At 48.7% G+C, this 18,723-nt stretch overlaps 1 protein-coding gene across 8 annotated transcripts in view; it reads left to right on the top strand.

The window, feature by feature from the left end:
• The window catches only part of FRMD4A (FERM domain containing 4A), a 571,779-nt gene that overhangs the window by 525,022 nt on the left and 28,034 nt on the right, over positions 1-18,723 (top strand). For all 8 annotated transcript variants that reach the window (XR_009246201.1, XR_009246200.1, XR_009246202.1 and 5 more), the window contains 2 exons: positions 4,536-4,677; positions 18,388-18,521. Coding sequence is in view for 5 of the 8 variants with exons in the window: in XM_012931059.2 (XP_012786513.2) it covers positions 4,536-4,677; positions 18,388-18,521 (276 nt within the window). In the remaining 3 variants the exon portion in view is untranslated. The remainder of the gene's footprint in view (positions 1-4,535; positions 4,678-18,387; positions 18,522-18,723) is intronic.

Below are 18,723 nucleotides of genomic sequence, written 5' to 3' on the forward strand. Positions count from 1 at the left end.
CCCACCCACCCCTTCCACTGCCACCCCCCAAGCCACACCTCCTCATTACCCCATAGGAGAGAGTCATGCCAAGATGGGCCTTGTGCTTCCCTTCAGATCCTGCTAGAATCCAGAGCAAGACCAGGTCCTGGCTCCTCGCTGCCCCAACGCATGGGGGGTTTCTTAAGAGGAAGTGGTAGGACTCTGCACTTCCTGGGCCTGAGGCTCACTGGATTGGTCCCCTCTTTCCAGTTACCTGGGTCTGTCACAGGAGGGAGTTAGGAGGTAGAGAGGAGGAGGATGGAGAAAGATAAGGAGAGAAGAGGGGGGAACAGAAGCCATCCCTCCACCTGTAGAGCAGGGCTTGCCACCTGGGGGCAGTCACTTTGGCCTTGGTGATGTGTTCCCTCCTCCACTGAGACTTTCTGACTCCCTATGGGGTGGCTTTCTGGGGTGAGTGAATGCAGGGTAGGCCTCCTGTGATGCTGTGCCTCCTTCAGCAGGCTTACAGCTCAGCCCATCCAGGCTGAGTCAAGCACACAGAGATTGCACACAAGCAGGACGCATTACCTGGGGTAAAACCAGGTGCCCACAAGATGGGGACAGGTGTAGCTGTCCCTCAGTTTCCCTGGAAGACAGATGAAAACTCCCATGCTCCACAGGGAGAGGACTATTCCCAGGAAGCTTTGCACTCTCCCAGAAGCACAAAGGCCCTTGAACCACCGAAAGGAATTGCCTTCTACATTCAGCCTAAATTATGAATTGGCCAAAGCTGCATCTATGTTTTTGTGCTGTTATTAATGTCATGATGCATCTAACATACTGTTCCCCTGCCCACCATTTACATCATGTTTGAATTCTCTCAGAGGCCCCCAGATTAAATCAATGGTGATGAAATTCCAGGACAAATTCCATGACAATACTTTCTGCAAAGTTGGTGTCCCTACACAGGTGACGGAGCCCTCCCCTCCAGGCAGCTTTGGATCTGAGTGAGCGTTGGCTGACAGGCCTGGGACGGGAAACTCCAGGGTACTTCTTGGCAGTCCGTGTGGGCTAGTGTCCTGGATTGGTTTCACACTCTGGAGAACCAGCCCGTGCCAACCATTCCTTTCTCCCGAATACAACAGCCAAGTCCCAGCCTCCCAAGCGATGGTTATCAACTCTGCAGAGACAAGTGTGGTCTAGTGGCTTGAGTCAGCAAGGGCAGTAGCCAAGATGTCTCTGGCTCGCCTCTGACACTCTGTGATTTTCTTCTTTCAGGGTCAGTGTGTCAGTCAGCTAAGAAAATGTCCCTGTCCCATGCACGCATGTGTGCGCACACACAGTGTGTCTGTCTCCATCATCTAGGGACCACTCTGCTGCCAAGGGCAGAGCAGAGGGAGGCAGCCAAGGTTGGTTTCTTGTGGTTCATTCAGGAAGAGGCGCTTCACCCGCAATAATTGGCATCAGTTGCTTACATAGACTTACCCAAGAGATCAGAAAGGTTTTCAGCTGGGAACCCGCCTCCTCCCAAGCCCGGAGCCAAGGCTTGTCATGGCCTTCTGGGGAAAATCTTTGAAAGCTCAAATTATTTAGAGTAAACACTAGCTGCTTTTCCTCTGAACTCACAGTGGGGACTTCTCAAATTGGCCCCAATCCAAACACCTTTTCTTCTTGTGAATCTTTATTTTTTTTACCCCTCCTTAATCTGGTCTGTTGTTCATTCTAGACTGAGCAGAGGCCAGGGAAAGCGTGGGAGGGGACAGTGTAAGCATCCTCACAGCGTGTTGGTGAGAAAGCTGAGTAACATTTATAGGGTGGCGAGAGCAGACAGCTCCCAAGGGCTCCTAGAGACATGGCTTGATTAGGACACAGCCTCACCCCACACGCTTCTTTGTCCTGATGTGTGTTTCCATGCTCCATCCATGGGACTGATGTTTGGCATGAGTTGGGGCCTACCTTCCGGGTGATAATGAGATCTCTCTAGGATCAGGTTAGCGCCATCTGTCTAATCCCATTTAATAAATTACAGCCAGGCCCAAACTCCCATCCTTTTCCTGTGGCAATGACCCTTATATATATATTATCTAATTTAGGCCTCATCACAACTCCATGGTGTGTGGATGCTGTCCATTTGGCAGACAAAGATCAGAGGGGGAGGCAGGGAGGGAGGTTGAGAATGAAGATGCAACAATGATTCCTGGGCAAGAGCCAGAATTCTAAGGCAGTATACTCCACCTTCAGAGCCTGGGTGGGTATCCGCCTTTGCTGGGGGGTGGGGGGACTGTAGGTCTGCCTGAGTTGGTACCCTGTGGCCATGCAAGTACGGACTGTCCCCTGGGTGAGCACATGGCTGGGCAATACAAGAACAAGAAGAATGGCTCAAGCTGGCTGGTGCTATTGAGACGCTGGGTGGAAATGCAAGCAAAGGCCCTTCCTGTTTTCTACTGCAAGCCAAAATCCTTCCAGGGCCTGGCAGCCAGCATTGTTTCCCAGTCTGAGAAGCCAACCTGGCTTCTGAGTGTAAGGCAAAAAGCCGAGGTTAGAAAGGAGGCATGAAAGGAAGAAAGACCAAAGGGAGACAGATGAGGAGGAAGAAGCCAGTTCATGCCAGGTGAACACAACAGCATCCCCTCTGGCCCACAGGCCTTCGTCTTGTCACCAGCGGCCGGAAGTCCTGGTTACTCATCACCATGGTCAACAACAACAACACAGAGGCCAGAGAAAGGACAGAGTCTCAGAGTTCAGACAACTTCAGCCAGACAACTTCAGGTGCTTAGGCTGGCACCTGAGCATCGAAGGGACCCCGAGTCAGAGCAGGGCAGCAGTATATACCCCCTTGTGTTCCCATGCCCAGTGTCTCCCTTGTGTGGCCCAGACATGAACAGCACATGAAACACCTGGAAATGTTGCCTGTGTGCCCTCCCAGTTCTATTAGTGTGTGTGCTGCAAGTTGGGGCACCCAGAACACAGATGAGCAGTGGTGGGGGTATCAGGAGGGTCCTTCAAAAATACTTCACACCAAATAAACAATGAAAATGGAATGAAAAGAAGTTTATTTTGCTGTGAAAACATTTCTTAACGCACAGTTTTAGTTTTTTTCATAACATGCACTTTTCATGAGCTTTTTGAAGATCCTCATACATGCAGATTCAAGAATTTGGGCCCCCAAGCAAACATATCTTTTAGTTCTATTTCCCATGAGCTTGTTGAAGTCCGCTTTGTGCTAACCTTCTGAGTTGTGCTTGGGAAGCACATAGGATGATAATAAAAAAGCTTATTTCCTGACAAGGAAAAAGAAGAGCAAAATACGAAACAATAGAAGCAGGAAACACAAGCACGTTTTCACTTACCAAAGGCGGTAAGTGACACAGATGGCTTCGCTGAGAAACAGCGACTTTTCAGCACTGTAACATAGCATCCTTCCCTAATGATTCTCACCTGCTGTGACCAGTTGCCAAAACATGCCAGTCCGTCTCTGGATGAGATGCCATGCAGTCTGACCCGCAGCCTAAAGATATCACATCTGCATCGAGGTGTCGGAATGGAAGCCAAGCACTGGGTGGGTCTTGAGGACCCACAGCGGCAGCGTGGCAGAGACCCCTGCCCAAATTTACCATGATCTGCAAAGTGTTGTCCCCCTGTGCCCCAGGCTTTCTACAGCCTCGTGGCTCACAATTTCAGGGGTTTTGAGTCACTCTTGAATTGGTGTCACCATATCTCTCAAGCTTGAAAATTAGGGGCCCAGCATTGTGGTGCTGCAGGTTAAGCCACCACCTGTGAGCATCCCATATTGGCACCATTTCAAGTCCTAGCTGCTCTACTGCCAGTCCAGCTCCCTGCTTAACACACCTGGGAAAGCTGAAGATGGCCAAAGTGCTTGGGCCACTGCACCCACATGGAAGACCAGTATGAAGCTCCTGACTCCTGGCTCTAGCCCGACCTAGCCCTGGCCCTTGCAGCCATGTTGGGGTGAACCTGCAAATGGAAAATCTCTCTCTCTCTTTTCTCTCTCATCTTTCTGTCTCCCCCTTCTCCCTGTAACTTTTTCAAATAGTTTTTTAAAACCCTGAAAAATTATGTCTTTCCTTGTTTAAACATAAATTAGTTATAATCACAGCTGTTCAGTGAGAGCTGCGTGCCAGGCAGAAGACAAGAGAAGGAAAGGCTAGAACAGGGAGGGTGGGCATCCTTCCTGTGTTGTGCTTCCTCGGACCCCTCTCGACACCCTCAATGGCAGGTGGCACCTTCCCTGCTTTATCCTTGGGAATAACGCAACTCAGAGACAGCAGCTTTCCCAATGTCAGCCCTGCAAAACCTGTGCTCTTCAGGCCTGCATAGTGCTGCCCATGGAGTCAGTGCTTAGCAGTTCCTCCACGCTGCCAGCCCCAAGCCACTTCTGCCCCTGCCAGGAGTGTGGGTGATGGGTAATTGGGCCAAGGAACCCAAACACAAAAACTCCACAGGTTCGAGTCATCAGCCAAGTTACTGAACTCAGGACCACTTGCAGGGACTGGTTACTGTTCCATCTCCAAGGTGGGCACTGCCCGTATAACCTGCCTGTCTTCCCCTTCCAGTCCAAAATCCATGCAGCACGAAGCCTGAGTGAGATCGCCATCGACCTGACTGAGACCGGCACACTGAAGACCTCGAAGCTGGCCAACATGGGGAGCAAAGGGAAGATCATCAGCGGCAGCAGTGGGAGCCTGCTGTCCTCAGGTAGCTGCGCCCTGGTGGGCCAGGGAGGGTGTGGCACAGGGACTGCAAGCCATGGCGCATGTGCACCTGAAACCAGCTCTGGCTTCCAGACCAAGCCTTGGAACCAAATGAGGATCTGAAAAGCCCTGGAATGTCAGAGAACCCGTGGGCCCACCCAGTGTAGGAGGGATTGCTGGTTACACTAAGCCTCTGCAAATGCTCCCGAGCCTTTCAGAGTGCCAGTGGCCCGCCATCTTCAGGAATGCCCACTCGTGGGTTCTCCTGCCTGCCCGTAAGGGAGGAACTGACACTCAGGAGAACTGAATTTTAGCCTGTTTCCAGTTGGACTTTTCCATTTCTTTTCCAAAAAAATTCATTTATTTGAATGGCAGAGTGACAGATCTTCCAGCCTCTAGTTCTCTCCCCAAAAGGCCACAACTGCCAGTGCTGGGCCCTACTGAAGCCAGGAGCTCCATCCGGGTTTCCCACATGGGTGCGGGAGGCATCAAACCCTTGGGCCATCCTCTGCTGCTTTCACAGGCACATTATCAGGGAGCTGGATCAGGCGTGGAACAGCCAGGACTTGAACTGGCGCTCCCATGCTGTATCAGCCCTCAGGAGGATTTCTCAGATAACTGTAACTCACACAGGAAAAGAGACTTGCTATCATAGGTTCTGTTTGGGACAGATGGAAGAAGAATTAGGCGCCGTTGATAGAGAGAGAAAAGAGAGATCTGGTTCTGCCAGCAGTTGCTGTGTACATTGGATTAGGCAGGTGGTCCTGTCTTCTTTACATGTTGGAAGGAACATAAATGAGATGGCAGATCTGGCTGAGTTCAAGCATGGGGATGAAACGACAGGAAGAGGAGCAGTTTGGAGGAGGGCACGGAGAGAGATGAGGGAAGTGTTAGGACCAGAGCCTGCTGGAAAGAACCTGCCTAACTAGGCACTGGGGGAATACTTCACCTCGCATCCTGAGCCTGAAAAATCAAGCCAGGTGCCCTTACCCCCACCCCTAACGTGGTTCATGTAACCTGGAAATGCAGCCTGCAGGCAACAGCAACAACAAATGAAAAAAGAAAAGAAACAGTCAAGGAAGAGTTACTAAGAATTGTCTAGTTAGCTTCTGGGCGGCTGTAGGCCAGTCACAGCCAGGACGAGGCTCCAGACGACAGCCCAGGGAGAGGAAGTGTGTCCTTCCTGCACTCGGCATGGGGCAGGTGGAGGGGAAGCTTGGAGCGCCTCAGTGGACGGCCAGGGACCTGGCTCACGGCTCAGTGTTTATGAACACAATACAGCATATGTCCTGTTGTTCTTAAATACAGCCATCAAAGTTACATAAGCTTCGGACCCCCTAAAACTTGGGGCCTGCTTCTGCCAGGTCACCCCAAGTTCTCTTTAAACCCCTCCCAGCCTTGGAGTCTTTAAAAACAGTTCATCCAAACAAAGGGTCCAAGGATCACTCTTTCTGGAGCTTAGAAGTTGGCAATGGAGGCTGCTGAAAATGTTGCCTTCTGGGATCAAAGACAAGGCCATTCACTGTAGGAGACCCCCACCTCCCCCCGGAATCCCAGCCACGCCCTGGCTGTAGCTGAATGGCCAAGGGCAGGGCCAAAGCCCACACCTTGTCTGTCTTTGGCACAAGACTCAACAGGATTCTCTAACCCCACTTAAAACCCTGAGTCTGGGATTAGAGCCGGGACTTGTCTGCCTGCCTTCCTCCTGTGTGGAGGCCTGGGGAATCAGGCCTAGGTTCAGCTGGCTTGTTTCTGGCTCAGCGGGTCTCAGACTTGGGCAGGTATGAGAAGCATAGGGAACACTTGCTTCTCCAGCCTCCCCTACCAACAGCCCCATCAGCAATTCTGTAGGAGTAGGTAAAGCCTGAGAATTTGCATCTTGTTCAAATCCCCTGAGCTGAAGGAGATTTATTTATTTTGAAAATTTATACACACAGATCTTCCATCCACTGGTTCACTCTTTAGATTGCTGCATCAGCCAGTGCAGAGCCAACCTGAAGCCAGGAGCTTCATCCCATGTAGGTGGCAGGGGCCCAAGCACTTGAGCCAGCCTCCACTGCTGTGCCAGGCACATTAGCAGGAAGCTGGATCAGAAGTGGAGCAGCCAGAGCATGAATAGGCGCCCATATAAGACGCCAGTGCTCCAGGCAGCAGCTTTATGCACTATGCCACAAGGCTGGCTCCAAGAGCCACTGTTACCTAAGAAGAGAGGAAAGCTTGCACTGAGTATAGGATCACAGAGTCGGGGTCCCTGGCTTTCAGCCTGCATCCTGGTCTGTCTGTGTGGCACCCTCACTCCTGGCAGTACCCAGACACCGGGGTGGTAACCCCACAGCAGTTATGGATAAGTTGTGCTTGGGAGCCCAAAAACTGCTGAGATGCAGCAAACATTTTCCCACCAGAAGTAAAACCCAGACATGCTTTGGGCTGGAATGCAGCAATTGTCTGCTGTGGCTGTTGGTACTCCGCACCGTGGGCTAGGAACAGTCACAAGGTTGTCTTGCTGCTGAATCCACCCCTGTGCTTAACGTATCAGCTTCTTTCTCTCAGGATAATAAAATACAGGCTGGTGCTGTGGGATAGCACGTTAAGCATCCATAGCATCCCATGGGTAGAATTTGAGTCCCAGCTGCTCCATTTTAGATTCAGCTCCCTGCTAATGCACCTGGGAAAGCAGCAAAGGATAGTTCAAATGTTTGGGCTCCTGTATCCATGTGTCAGATCCAGAAGCTCCTGGCTTCAAACCAGCCCATCTCTGGCCATTGAAGCCATTTGGGGAGTGAACCACTATAGATGAAAGATCTTTCTTTGTAACTCTGCTGTTCAAATGAAAATACAGAAGTAAATAAAAATAAATACATAAAAATATTGAAGTGATTGTTAAGTGCCTAATAATTCAGCACTAGGGCTCCCAGCATACTTGGTTTTTGGGAGATGGGAGCTGCGGCTGCTGACACAGTGGCTCTGCCTGTGTGGGCGCTTGGCCATGCCTGTGACTGTGCCGTTATGGGGGAGAGGGCCCTCGGCATAAACCGGTGAGCATGTCAGCCTCTTCCCAACCCTGTGCAGCATCCTTTAATGCCACGCTTTGGCGCTTTGGAGCTGCCCTGATCCTATGTCCCGTGCCTCAGGACAGAAAGAAAGGGCAGTGGAGGGAGAGTTGGTAACCTGGAAGCATTCCATCAGTGAACACAGGGAGTTTCCAGAATCCGTAGGTCTTGCCCTCCTGTCCACGGGGCTGCTGACTGCTTCTTACACTGGGAGAGGAAGCCTTCGCCTGAGGAAACCCACTAACAGACCGATTTTGCACCCCACACTGTGGGAAGTGTTCCTAGGCTGGCTGTCTGCCCCTCTCTTGTCCCCTCTGTGGTCTCTCACAGACAGGGCAGGGCCACATGCCTGCTCCTCCAGGTCAACCCTGACCTTTCACACTTGCCAGACCTGGAAAGGGTGCTTCAGAACAGTTCATGGCAAATCTATATTGTGAAAACACTAGACATGCTGTCTGTTTTTTTAATATCAAAATAAACTTCTCTTTATATATATATATATATATATATATATATATATATATATATATATATATAAACTTTTAATTTCATGATTCCATGAGCTCTTTGAGGTACCCTCATAATATTCTAACTTTCAATTTTAATTGGGTCCAACCCCGGGACCCAGTTTAGTAAATGTTCTCGTTAGTAGAACATTGGTTCCTTAAAAAGCATCTTGAGACCATTGTTGTGGCACAACAGATTAGATTGCTGCCTGTGACACCAGCATCCCATATCGGAGTGCAGTTTGAAGCTGGGAGCTCTGCCTGCGGTCCAGCTCCCTGTTGATGAACCTGGGAAAGCAGTACAAGATGGCCCAAGTTCTTGGAGCTGGGACTTGAACCTGTGCCCATATGGAATGCCAGTGCAGCACGTGTCACTTTACCTGCGACGCTACAATGCCAGTCTCGGTTTTACTATTTAAGAACATGTCATTACCTTTAAAATCTTTGAGGTCCTTTGGTGTTTGGAATCATAGATGCTAAAGAAATGAAGACATAGCATTGAACCCTGTGAAAGAAGTCACAGGTGCACACCTGTTAATGCCCTGTGACACAAGCTGTCATGACCCAAAGAAAAGGAAAACAGACGAAACGACCACTAAGACTGGCAGACAGGCCACAGTGAGTCCTGAATTGGTGATCCCCGAGACTCTCCCCCACCCCTGTGGGCTTGCACCTCATGTCCTCATGGAGACTTGGAAGACGTGCTGAAGGTGTTCACAGCTGTGGGCTAAAGGGTGACAAGCTCCAGCCTCCTGCTGTGGCACTCTGGAGTGTACAGACCCCAGGAAGGCTGTGGGATCCGTATCGTAAATCAGCTGTGTGGGGCTCTGTGATCTGCTAGTGTCCCCTGGAAGCAGAGGGCACACACGGGACATCTTACTCACTTCACACTGTGAGTGTAGACATTTCCTGGAAGGGAGAGAGGTGCCGCTCTCCATAACCTTGATTCCCTTGTGCTTTGGCTAACGAAGCCTCAGAAAGCTCTGACCGAGTTTGGGAGGATTACAGTGACTTCTGAACACTTCATTAAAGTGTCTTCAGATTTTAAAAAAGAAGAATCCTATTTGTGGGAACTGAAAAAAAAGAAAAGGGGTTGATTCCTCCTTTCCTTGTCTTCCATTTCTTGAAACTGATATAAAGGAAATGGAGCAGAATAGAAACCATCCACTGTTGGTGGGTGAAGCTGAAGACACACAGCCTTCTCATGGTATCTGAATGTGAGTGTGGGTCCCTCTGAACATGGTGTGGGGGACTTGCCATGGCAGACAAATTCCGACTACAGCCAGGTGTGGCAGAGGAGGGAGCTAGGCTTTTGCACCTGGGCTTTCAGAAGACAATGGCACATACAGATCGGCCTAGGAGAGACCCTGTGTGCCTCAGGGCCCGGTGGCTCCAGGCATGGACCACCCAAACAAGGAAAATCACTGTGCACCTTCCTGAAATGCATGAAGGAGACCCCTGCTGGCCTCCTCCTTGGAAATCCAGGGGCCTCCATCACCCCAAACAAAACTGCAGCTGTGGCTGGGAACGGGACTTGGGCTGTATGTGGGACACAGTGGCAGATGAGTCATTTCGGGGTGATCAACAGGATTGCCAAGAATAGGGTGGTGGCACTTGTGGTGTAAAACAATAAGAACCAAACCAAGCCTATAGTATGCCATCTCAGCCCAGCTCCGGCACTGGCACCTTCCGGTCTGGGAGACACATGCTGTCCAACCGTGCCAACATTAGTCTTCGCTCATCACTCAACTGTTCACACATTCTTGTTCTCTGAATGCAAGCACTTCCTCCCATTGTTGGAGCGTTTATTAATAACTAACGTAACAGTGAGGACGCCAGCCGATGACATGCCTCCTGTACAGAGACCCGATCTTCTGGGGGGCTGCCAGCTTTGTGGTCGGGGCTGTGTATTCACTGCCTTATACTGGGGTAAATAACAATATTCCCCCACCACATACACACACACACACTCTCTTTCTGTCTTGATCCTGTCTTTCTGGCCCCTATTCTTTGGTCTCCTAAAGATTTCTGTTATCAGCTGCCTGCCACCCTCCTCTCTGACGTCTCCCCATGAGCTTTCTCTGGGGACCTGACCTCTGTCACACCAATGACCTGGCCCACGGGATGCTGCCCGAGGAGTTGATGTTGATCAGGGTTTGCTTACGCTGGACTGCGTAACTGGTGAGGGCTGCAGAACCTCCTTCAGCCAATTGGGTGATACTGAGCTTGTTTGAGCAAGACCTGCCTGAGTCAGACTTGGTAAAGGAGACAGATGGTGATCCTTTCCACCTTGTTTCTGTTTTTTGTTTGTGGGGAAGGGCTGGATGAAAAGCAAACAACCTGATAAAGTCATCAAGTCATTTCTGCTTCGGTATGTGTGGCCTCGGGAGACGCTAATCAAGAAATACTTGGTCACTATAGAGAGCCAGCATGGAGTGACAACATGAAGGGACAGCTTTCCAAAGATGGTGATTTGAAACACTGAGACAGAAAGCTCATGCTCACCTCTAAGAGGCATTTCTATGTTCCCACGCAGGCGAACTCTGCTGCATTCTCGTTTGCTAGGAGCATGGAACAAGGGTCCTTGAAGTTTGCAATGAATCTCTCCAGAACCTGGGAGAGTCCCAGACCAGGAACGAGTTTACATCACCCAGGATAGTTTCCAGGGGACGTTTTAGCAGAGGATGCTGATTCCTTACAGGGGTGGCTCAGTTCCCTCCATCTCTCCCCTCCCTTTCTACTCGATTCCCTTTGTGCCCTTCGCCCTGTGGGGATTGGCCAGCAAGGTGGGCTGTCCCAGAGGCTGGCGCCCGCCATCACAAGATGCTTGCTTTTCAGAGACCTTCCAGGGTTGTGTTATTACTAGAGTGTTTGAGCCTGGTGAAATGTTTTCCAAGCGTGCATTTTTCACGTTCGAAGTCACATTGAATTCCCTCAGACGATCCCCAGAAATAAGCTGTGGCTCCTGCAGTCTGCAGCATGACCTGGCTTCCCAGGGACTCCCAGGATGCCTTTGATGTAAGGAATTCATCCTTGAGGATCTGCCCAGGAAATAAGTATCACTTTATCGGAAAGAAGAGCTCAGACCTTTTCCTCCTATGTGTTCCTGGGGTTTCTGCCAAAACTGCTTGCTGCTTTTACAGATCTGCCAGGAAGAGCCCTGCCACTCCCCCCACCCCCCCCCCCCACAACTACCAGAGCAGACTCATTGTTACTCCCTTCCTGGTCGGTGAGTTTTCCCCTCCTTTGCAGAGGGAGGAAGGTGCCTCCTCTGTCTTCTAGCATCAGTGTTTCCCTGGTGTCAAAACATACAAGTCCAGGTTCCTGACCAGATCCTGCTTGGCAGGATGCACACTCACATCCATCACTGATGGCCCAGGATCTCCATGGGATAGGAGCGGGTTCTCCTTGGCCGCCGAGTGAGGACATCCGGCTGCTGCTGTTCACAGCTGGGTGTTCCCTGCTGAGTTTGGGAGTTTCCCAGTGAAGAATGGGAATTGAGAGGGGTGGAGGCTGGGTCTCCTATAGCACCCGCTGTGTCCGGTTGTTTGCTCTAAGATTCCAAACAGCCCCTAAAGATACCTGATTTGGAGCAGATCACTCAGGGTCACCCTGGCTGTGTTTGGACAGTTGTCTTTTTTTTTTTTTAAGATGTATTTATTTATTTGAGAGCATTAGAGAAAGAAAGATCTTTCATCTATTGGTTCACTCCCAAAATGACAACACTCAGAGAAACCAAAGCCAGGAGCCAGGAGCTTCTTCCAGGTTTCACATATGAGTGCAGGTGAGTCATCTTCCCCTGCTCTCCCAGACACTTTAGCAGGGAGCTGGATAGGAAGGATAGCAGCTGGACCTAAACCAGAACCCACTTGGGGTGCTGACATCACAGGCAGAGGCTTTACCTGCTCTGTCACAATGCTCGTCCTTAGGAAATGCCTCTGGGATCAGTTTTTTTTTTTCTCATCTCCATTGGCCAGGTAATTTCTGACCTATTTCAATTAAAAACAAAAAACAAACAAACAAAAACTGCACCACAACAAAAAACAAGTCTTTTGGGTCCACATTAAAGTGTGACCATGAACTAGCCAAAAAACCAAAAAATGACATTTTTAATGTAGTCTCTTTTAGCAATAATCGTACCCTGGATAAACCTCATTGGCAATGACAGTGCCACTGCACAAAGCTGCGATCTAGTCTTTTCAGTCAGTAGGGCAGTACGCAGGAGCAGAGCTTTTCTAGAGAGCTGACTAGCAGCCACCAGCTCCCCTCCAGTGGGTTGCTATTTGAGGAAGTACAGTAGCAATCCCCACTCCCCATATTGCTTAGCACCTTACCCAAGGGGCTCCAGGGATGCCCTTGTTTCATTGGCCTGCCTTCTACAGTCAGATACTTTCAGGACTGCAGGAGAGAGCCCAGGCATGGATGGCAGATGGCATCACATGTTGCATGTGGTTACCATGGCAACCCAGCAGCATCCAAGATACATGATCCATTCAGGGATTGAAACAAACCAAAATGCTCCAGTTGGAATCTCAGATGTGCCTCCTGGTGCCCCTATGACCTCCTTCAGGAGAAGGGGAGATACTATTTCCTGAAGATTGAGTGAGCTTTGGAGTGCTGTATCAATCCATTTCCTCTCCCTTTCCCCTCCCGAGGCCCTTTGAATTGATGGGGACACAGGGGGTACACCTGCTTCTCTGCCTGGCCTGAGCCATGCTTTCCTCTCATGAGTGTCTCTGGAATGATGGCGGGGGAGGGGGAGGGAGCAATTCATAACGAAGGCTGGCAACGTCTTCTAAACAATCGCAGAGCATATTCATGGGGCCCTTAAAATGTTCTCAATGCTCTGAGGCATCTTCCAGTTTTATCTGCTTGAGTCCCGTCTCAACTTCTGAAGGTGCCCTGTATGCACCCCAGTTCATTGGTTATGTAACCTTGCCAAGGCAGAGCTGGGTAACCACTAGGCCTTCTAGTAGACTTCTGCCATGGGAAGCTGCAGTGCCAGTCTGTGTTTTCTTTCATTTTTTCTTCAATATTTTAAATTGTTTTATTTATATACAGTGAGCAGATTTCACATATTTCACAATACAGATTTAGGAGCAACGTGATATTTTTCATTCTATCCTCCCTCCTGCCCTCCTTCACACCCTTCCTCCACTTTTTAATTTTTTTAAGTTTTTACAGTGGCATACTTTGAGTTCATAGTTGCAGGTTAATACTCCATTATGTAGAATTCAACAAACAGTAAGTAGAAAGATAAAAACCTCACTGTGCAATTTTCTGACTATAAAAGCTTTCCTAAGGCCTAGGTGTTGCTTGAAATTGCATTAAAACCAAAAAGTTCTTGTGTGTCACGCGTGACTTTCAAATGCCTCTTAATCGCCGCTCCCTCCTGCCTTGAGTCCTGATGCTTGCACAGCCCTTGGAAAAGTAGCAGTTGTCACTGATTTTTCCATTCTGTAGGTTTCGATAACTCCCTCTTCCAGGCACAGAAATTGGCTCCATCCCTCATCCTCCTGTGTTCATATCCTAGACAGCAGGCAAGTTTGCACAGCCTTACCCTGGGATGTTGAGAAGAGGAAAGGTGAATGTACAGGCACCGGGTGGTGATTCAAGGTGCCCTTCTGGCCCAGGGGGGCTGCAGTGGTTGCTGCAGGAAGGACGGAACTGGCAGAATGCTTGTCCTTCCTAGAGGCCAGGCTGGTGCAGGAGGGGAAGATTGTGTAGCGTGGACGTCCCTTCCCAGTGTGACTGCTGGCAGCGAAAAGGGACTCCCTGAGTCCTCTTCTGGTGGAGAAACCTTGGAGATCAGGTAGTCACGGTACAGGCGGGGCGTGGTGACTCCATGAGGTCTCTGACACGGGGCCTACCCCACTTCATAGCAGATGTGTGGGTAAAAACCCATGTCTTGCCTATCAGTGATTGCCTCTCTCATGTACTGCATCTGCGTCCTTCAATTTATTAGTATTTTTTAACAGAAGCATTTTAATTTCTACAAAAGATTTATTTGTTTGAAAGGCAGAATGACACAGAAAGAAGCAGCACAGAGAGACCTTTCATTGGCTTGTTCACTTCCCAATGGCTGTGATGGCTGGGGCCAGTCCAGGCCAAAGCCAGGAATCCAGAATTCCATCCAGGTCTCCCACATGGGTGGCAGGGCTCAAACACTTGGGTCTTCCTTCACTGCCTTCCCAGGTGCATTTGCAGAGAGATAGATTGGAAGTGGAGCACCTAAGGCTCGGAAGCAGAATGCCCAGCGTGCTGTGCCACAATGCCTGCCTTTGCTCTTTGTTTTTTATTTTTTCCCCATGGGGCTAAACATATAATCTTGGAGAGGTCTTATGGGTGCAAAGACATATGCACTTTCAAATAACTGGAAATGGATAAATTACAGAAGCCAGGAGCCTTCATTCCAGTGCCCAAGTCCCGGTGCTGAGCTGCAATTATTCTCTGTCTAGAACCATTTTCCATATGCTCTTGACCTGTATGTGCGGCTCCCACTGACCTGAGCCCCAAGGCTTTCCACTGACTCATGTGCTTCCTGGAGTCATTATGTCCCTTGAGGGCTGAAGGGAACACCTGTGGGGCAGGTGGAACAAGCAGGCAAGGCTCCCCCTCCCATGACTTTGTGTTTCTGAGGGTGCTTTCTGGACACTTATCCTCTCCTCATCGTAGCTGTGTTTGCTAGTTGCAGGTGACAGTCCATGACCTCAGAGCACACAATCTCTGCCATAGGGAAGGCACTGCAACTCAAAAGTGACCCCCCCCTCCCCCGAAGAGGACTTCCTCTAACAGTGGGTTCTTCTTTTCAAATGTAACCTTGCAGCCTGCATACCTAAAACAGGTTCCAGTGGAACTGCTCTAGCTTGAGGAGAATGGAGGAGGAACTTCAGGCCACAAAATCTCCAGGATGCCTTTCCCTCCTTCCTCTGAGACAGCCCTTGAGGTTTCTTTGCCAACCCTGGAGATCAAGAAACACAACGCCTAAGCCTCTGCTGCTCCTTTGTGAATGGGGGTTTCAGAGCCCAAATTTACACTGAACTGCAGAGTCAAGTTCTTTCTTTAACCAGTACTTCCTTGAGTATCAGTGAAGAGGCAGTTCCAACGATGTCTCTCAATCTTGTGTGTGTGTGTATATGTGGCTATTCATCTACCCTAAGTTAAGGGTTTACCTGTTCTAGGCAAGGTCTAAATCCTATCTCGTGTGATCTTTACAGTGAATTCAGAGGAACAAGTCACTTGCTTGAGGTCACTGGTCTCGTGAGTAGTTTAGACTTTATCAGAACCAGATCTCCTCAGCATCCTGTTACCAGTAGAATGGAATTGTGCGTGTCCAGGCCAGACAGGCTCAGAGACTTTGCAGCATTCTTAACTTAGTACTCAGGAACCATACGTCTCCTGCAGCCATTTCCAGGCTAAAGGTGGGAAGCCAGACAGTGTTACTGGTGCCAAACTAGGAGATCCGCGCCATCTAGTGTGCCAAGATTCTCTTACCCGTCTTATGTGGGTTTGGTATTTAGACTAATTATTATAAATAATAATAATTTAGGCAGCATTAATGAGCCGTGTAACTCAAGGCCAAATCGTAACTAATCCCATAACTGGAAACCCAATCATCCAAAAATTGCATGCCTTACCTCCCAAGGTTTAATGTGGTTGTTAGCTTGGCCATTCTTGCATGTGGTTAATTCTTAGATTTTACTTAATAAATCATCATTTCCTATTGTGAGGTTAGGCAGAGGTGAAAGGGAGAAAACAATGGATTTTTCACTTGAGCAAGAAATCCTTTAATCTTCTTGGACCCAAGTTTCCCCAGGACTGTTTTTTAAACTGAAAGTCTTGACTTCCTCCTAGTATTATTTTACCTTCTTATTAATTCTTTCAACAATGCATCAGAGCGCGCCTCTGAATTTTCCTGTGTCTGAATGTGAGTGGTGACTACTACCAAGAATATAGATTAAGATTCAAGATGATTTAGCCACATGGCCTGTGATACATACAGACTAGAGGTAGGTTAGTGCTGATAAATGTGGGATAGTTGGCTTATGGAAGTAGGAAACCCAAATCATTTCAGAAAAGGGGTGCCTGCACTAACGCCCAGTGATGTGTTACCTGAGTAGGTCAGCATGTGGATTTGGTACATGGGAAACATGAGGTAAAGGAGTCTCGGTGAGAGTCAAGTTGCTTTTGAGTTTTGCTGTGGCTCTCCGGTGGAATGTTTTGGGGTCCTAGGCTTTTTATTACCAAGAGGACAGTCAGCTTTATTCGAGCATCCAAGTAGAGAACACTTAACATTTGGTCACCAGGCTACTATTTATTAGCTGCTGTGAAGGCATAAATACAATTATGTCCTTGCAATGATGGATATTCTCTATTTCAAGTTCAGACAGCATGGGGAAGGAAAAGAACAAAGCCCAGTCAGAGGGCCCGGCACAATAGCCTAGTGGTTAAAGTCCTCACCTTGCACGTGCCAGCATCCCATATGGACGCCGGTTCTAATCCCGGCAGCCCTGCTTCCCATCCAGCTCCCTGCTTGTGGCCTGGGAAAGCAGTTAAGGACGGCCCAAAGCATTGGGACCCTGCACCCACGTGGGAGACCCGGAACAGCTCCTGGCTCCGGATCAGCGAGTACTGGCTGTTGTGGTCACTTGGGGAGTGAACCATCAGACGGAAGATCTTTCTCTCTGTTTCTCCTCCTCTCTGTATACCTGCCTTTCCAATAAATCTTAAAAAAAAAAAAAAAAAAAAAAGCCGAGTCAGAGCCACAATGTACTTACACATTGGGCATTTGTGGTGATCAGAGTTACAAGAACCTAGATGAATTGTGACTGCAGGAATGTGTTTCCTGCTCAGAGACTTCAAAGCAAAGAGCAGAAGGGTGCAAGTGGATTTATGAGGGTAATTTGAGGATGCAGACCTGTCTGGTGCAAAGCAGTTCCTTCTAGCCTTGTGATTCTGAGATGCCTGTCATCACTGGAGGAAAAAGAATTGCTGATTCTGAGTTCCGATTGGATCAGTCCCCAAAGCTGCTGGGAGTTTTATTGGGATTGCATCGATTCAACTAGCTGATAGAGAATCAACATCCGACTTCCAAGTCATAACCACAGTGTATGTCTGTTATCAGGCCTTTGATTTTTTTCTCAGCAGAGAATCTTCACTGGAGAGCTCCTACACATCTCCAGGTAGACTAAACTGTCTAGTATGTGCAGTTGTTGGATGCCGTTGTCAGTTGTATGGTCTGAGCCTCCTGAATGAACACCCGATTACACCTGTTCATTCCTAACACACTCACCGTGTGTGTGAAAAGAAAAACAATAATAACCTGTTCTTTTTCAGGAAGCTAGTATACTTTTGTGACCTCTCAAGGTAGAAAAGGTACAGTAGTTTTCAGAACAGATTTCAGAATCCGAACATTAAGGCCCCAAAATTCTTTTTGTCTAACCTAAATCCATACACTTGGCATTTCAGCTGATTGTATGTTTGCTTCACAGTTTGCCTTCTTTATGGGTTTCATATGTAGCCGTCTTTTGAGTCATGCAGATATTTTATTCAGGAAAGTATGTGAACATATTACTTTTGCTGGCAGAGAATTTGCCTATGATTCAATATCAATTTAAAAATGTAATACAAGTCTAATTTTCTTTTTAAAATGAATACATGCTGGTAGGAGGTAAGCAAAGTAAGATAAGAACACTTAACAGTAGTTCTCTTTGGATAAATAGTTCATGGAATATTTTTATTCCTGCTTGCAGTGTCAATACTTTTATAACAGACATGGGATTGAGAGAAAAGATATTAATGGACAAAGTAAAATTTTAAATGTCCAAACTTCTGGGCTGAACTTTCCTTTCCCCCTTTGCCATGTAAAATCTACTGAAATTTGTTAGTGAAGTCCAAATGGGTATGTGACATATCTTAAGATCATCAAGAAAGATAAACTCCCTTTCAGAAGTGTCAGTCTTTCCAACTAGTTGTAAATTCCACACAGCACTGGAATGCGCTCCTCATGCTTGGAGCACTGAGCACCTGTTTTATTTCACACTGCCTCAACTCTAGCGGTAAATCCCATAGCCACAGAGCGGGCTCCAGTGAAATTCATTAGTGGTCCAGATGTGTGTTGCCCTCCCCAGCGGCCTAGTAACCCGTGTTTATTAACAGGTTCTCAGGAGTCAGACAGCTCACAGTCGGCCAAGAAAGACATGCTAGCTGCCTTGAAATCCAGGCAGGAAGCTCTGGAGGAGACCCTGCGCCAGCGGCTGGAGGAGCTTAAGAAGCTGTGTCTACGCGAAGCCGTAAGCATCCCCAAACGTGTTGTGCATGACAGTGTCCATCTTCCAAAGCGGGGGAGGCAAGGGTGCGGATGGAGAGAGCCTCCTGGGAAGGAGAAAGCACTCGTGAAAGTTGGAAATACGCAACCCTCCTCTAGTGTGCTTTCTCAGAAACAGAGTGTGAGTGACAGCTGATGTTGATAAAATGCCAAATAGTAAAGACCCC

Source organism: Ochotona princeps, chromosome 10, assembly GCF_030435755.1.
Source record: "Ochotona princeps isolate mOchPri1 chromosome 10, mOchPri1.hap1, whole genome shotgun sequence".
NCBI classification, from domain to species: Eukaryota; Metazoa; Chordata; class Mammalia; order Lagomorpha; family Ochotonidae; genus Ochotona; species Ochotona princeps.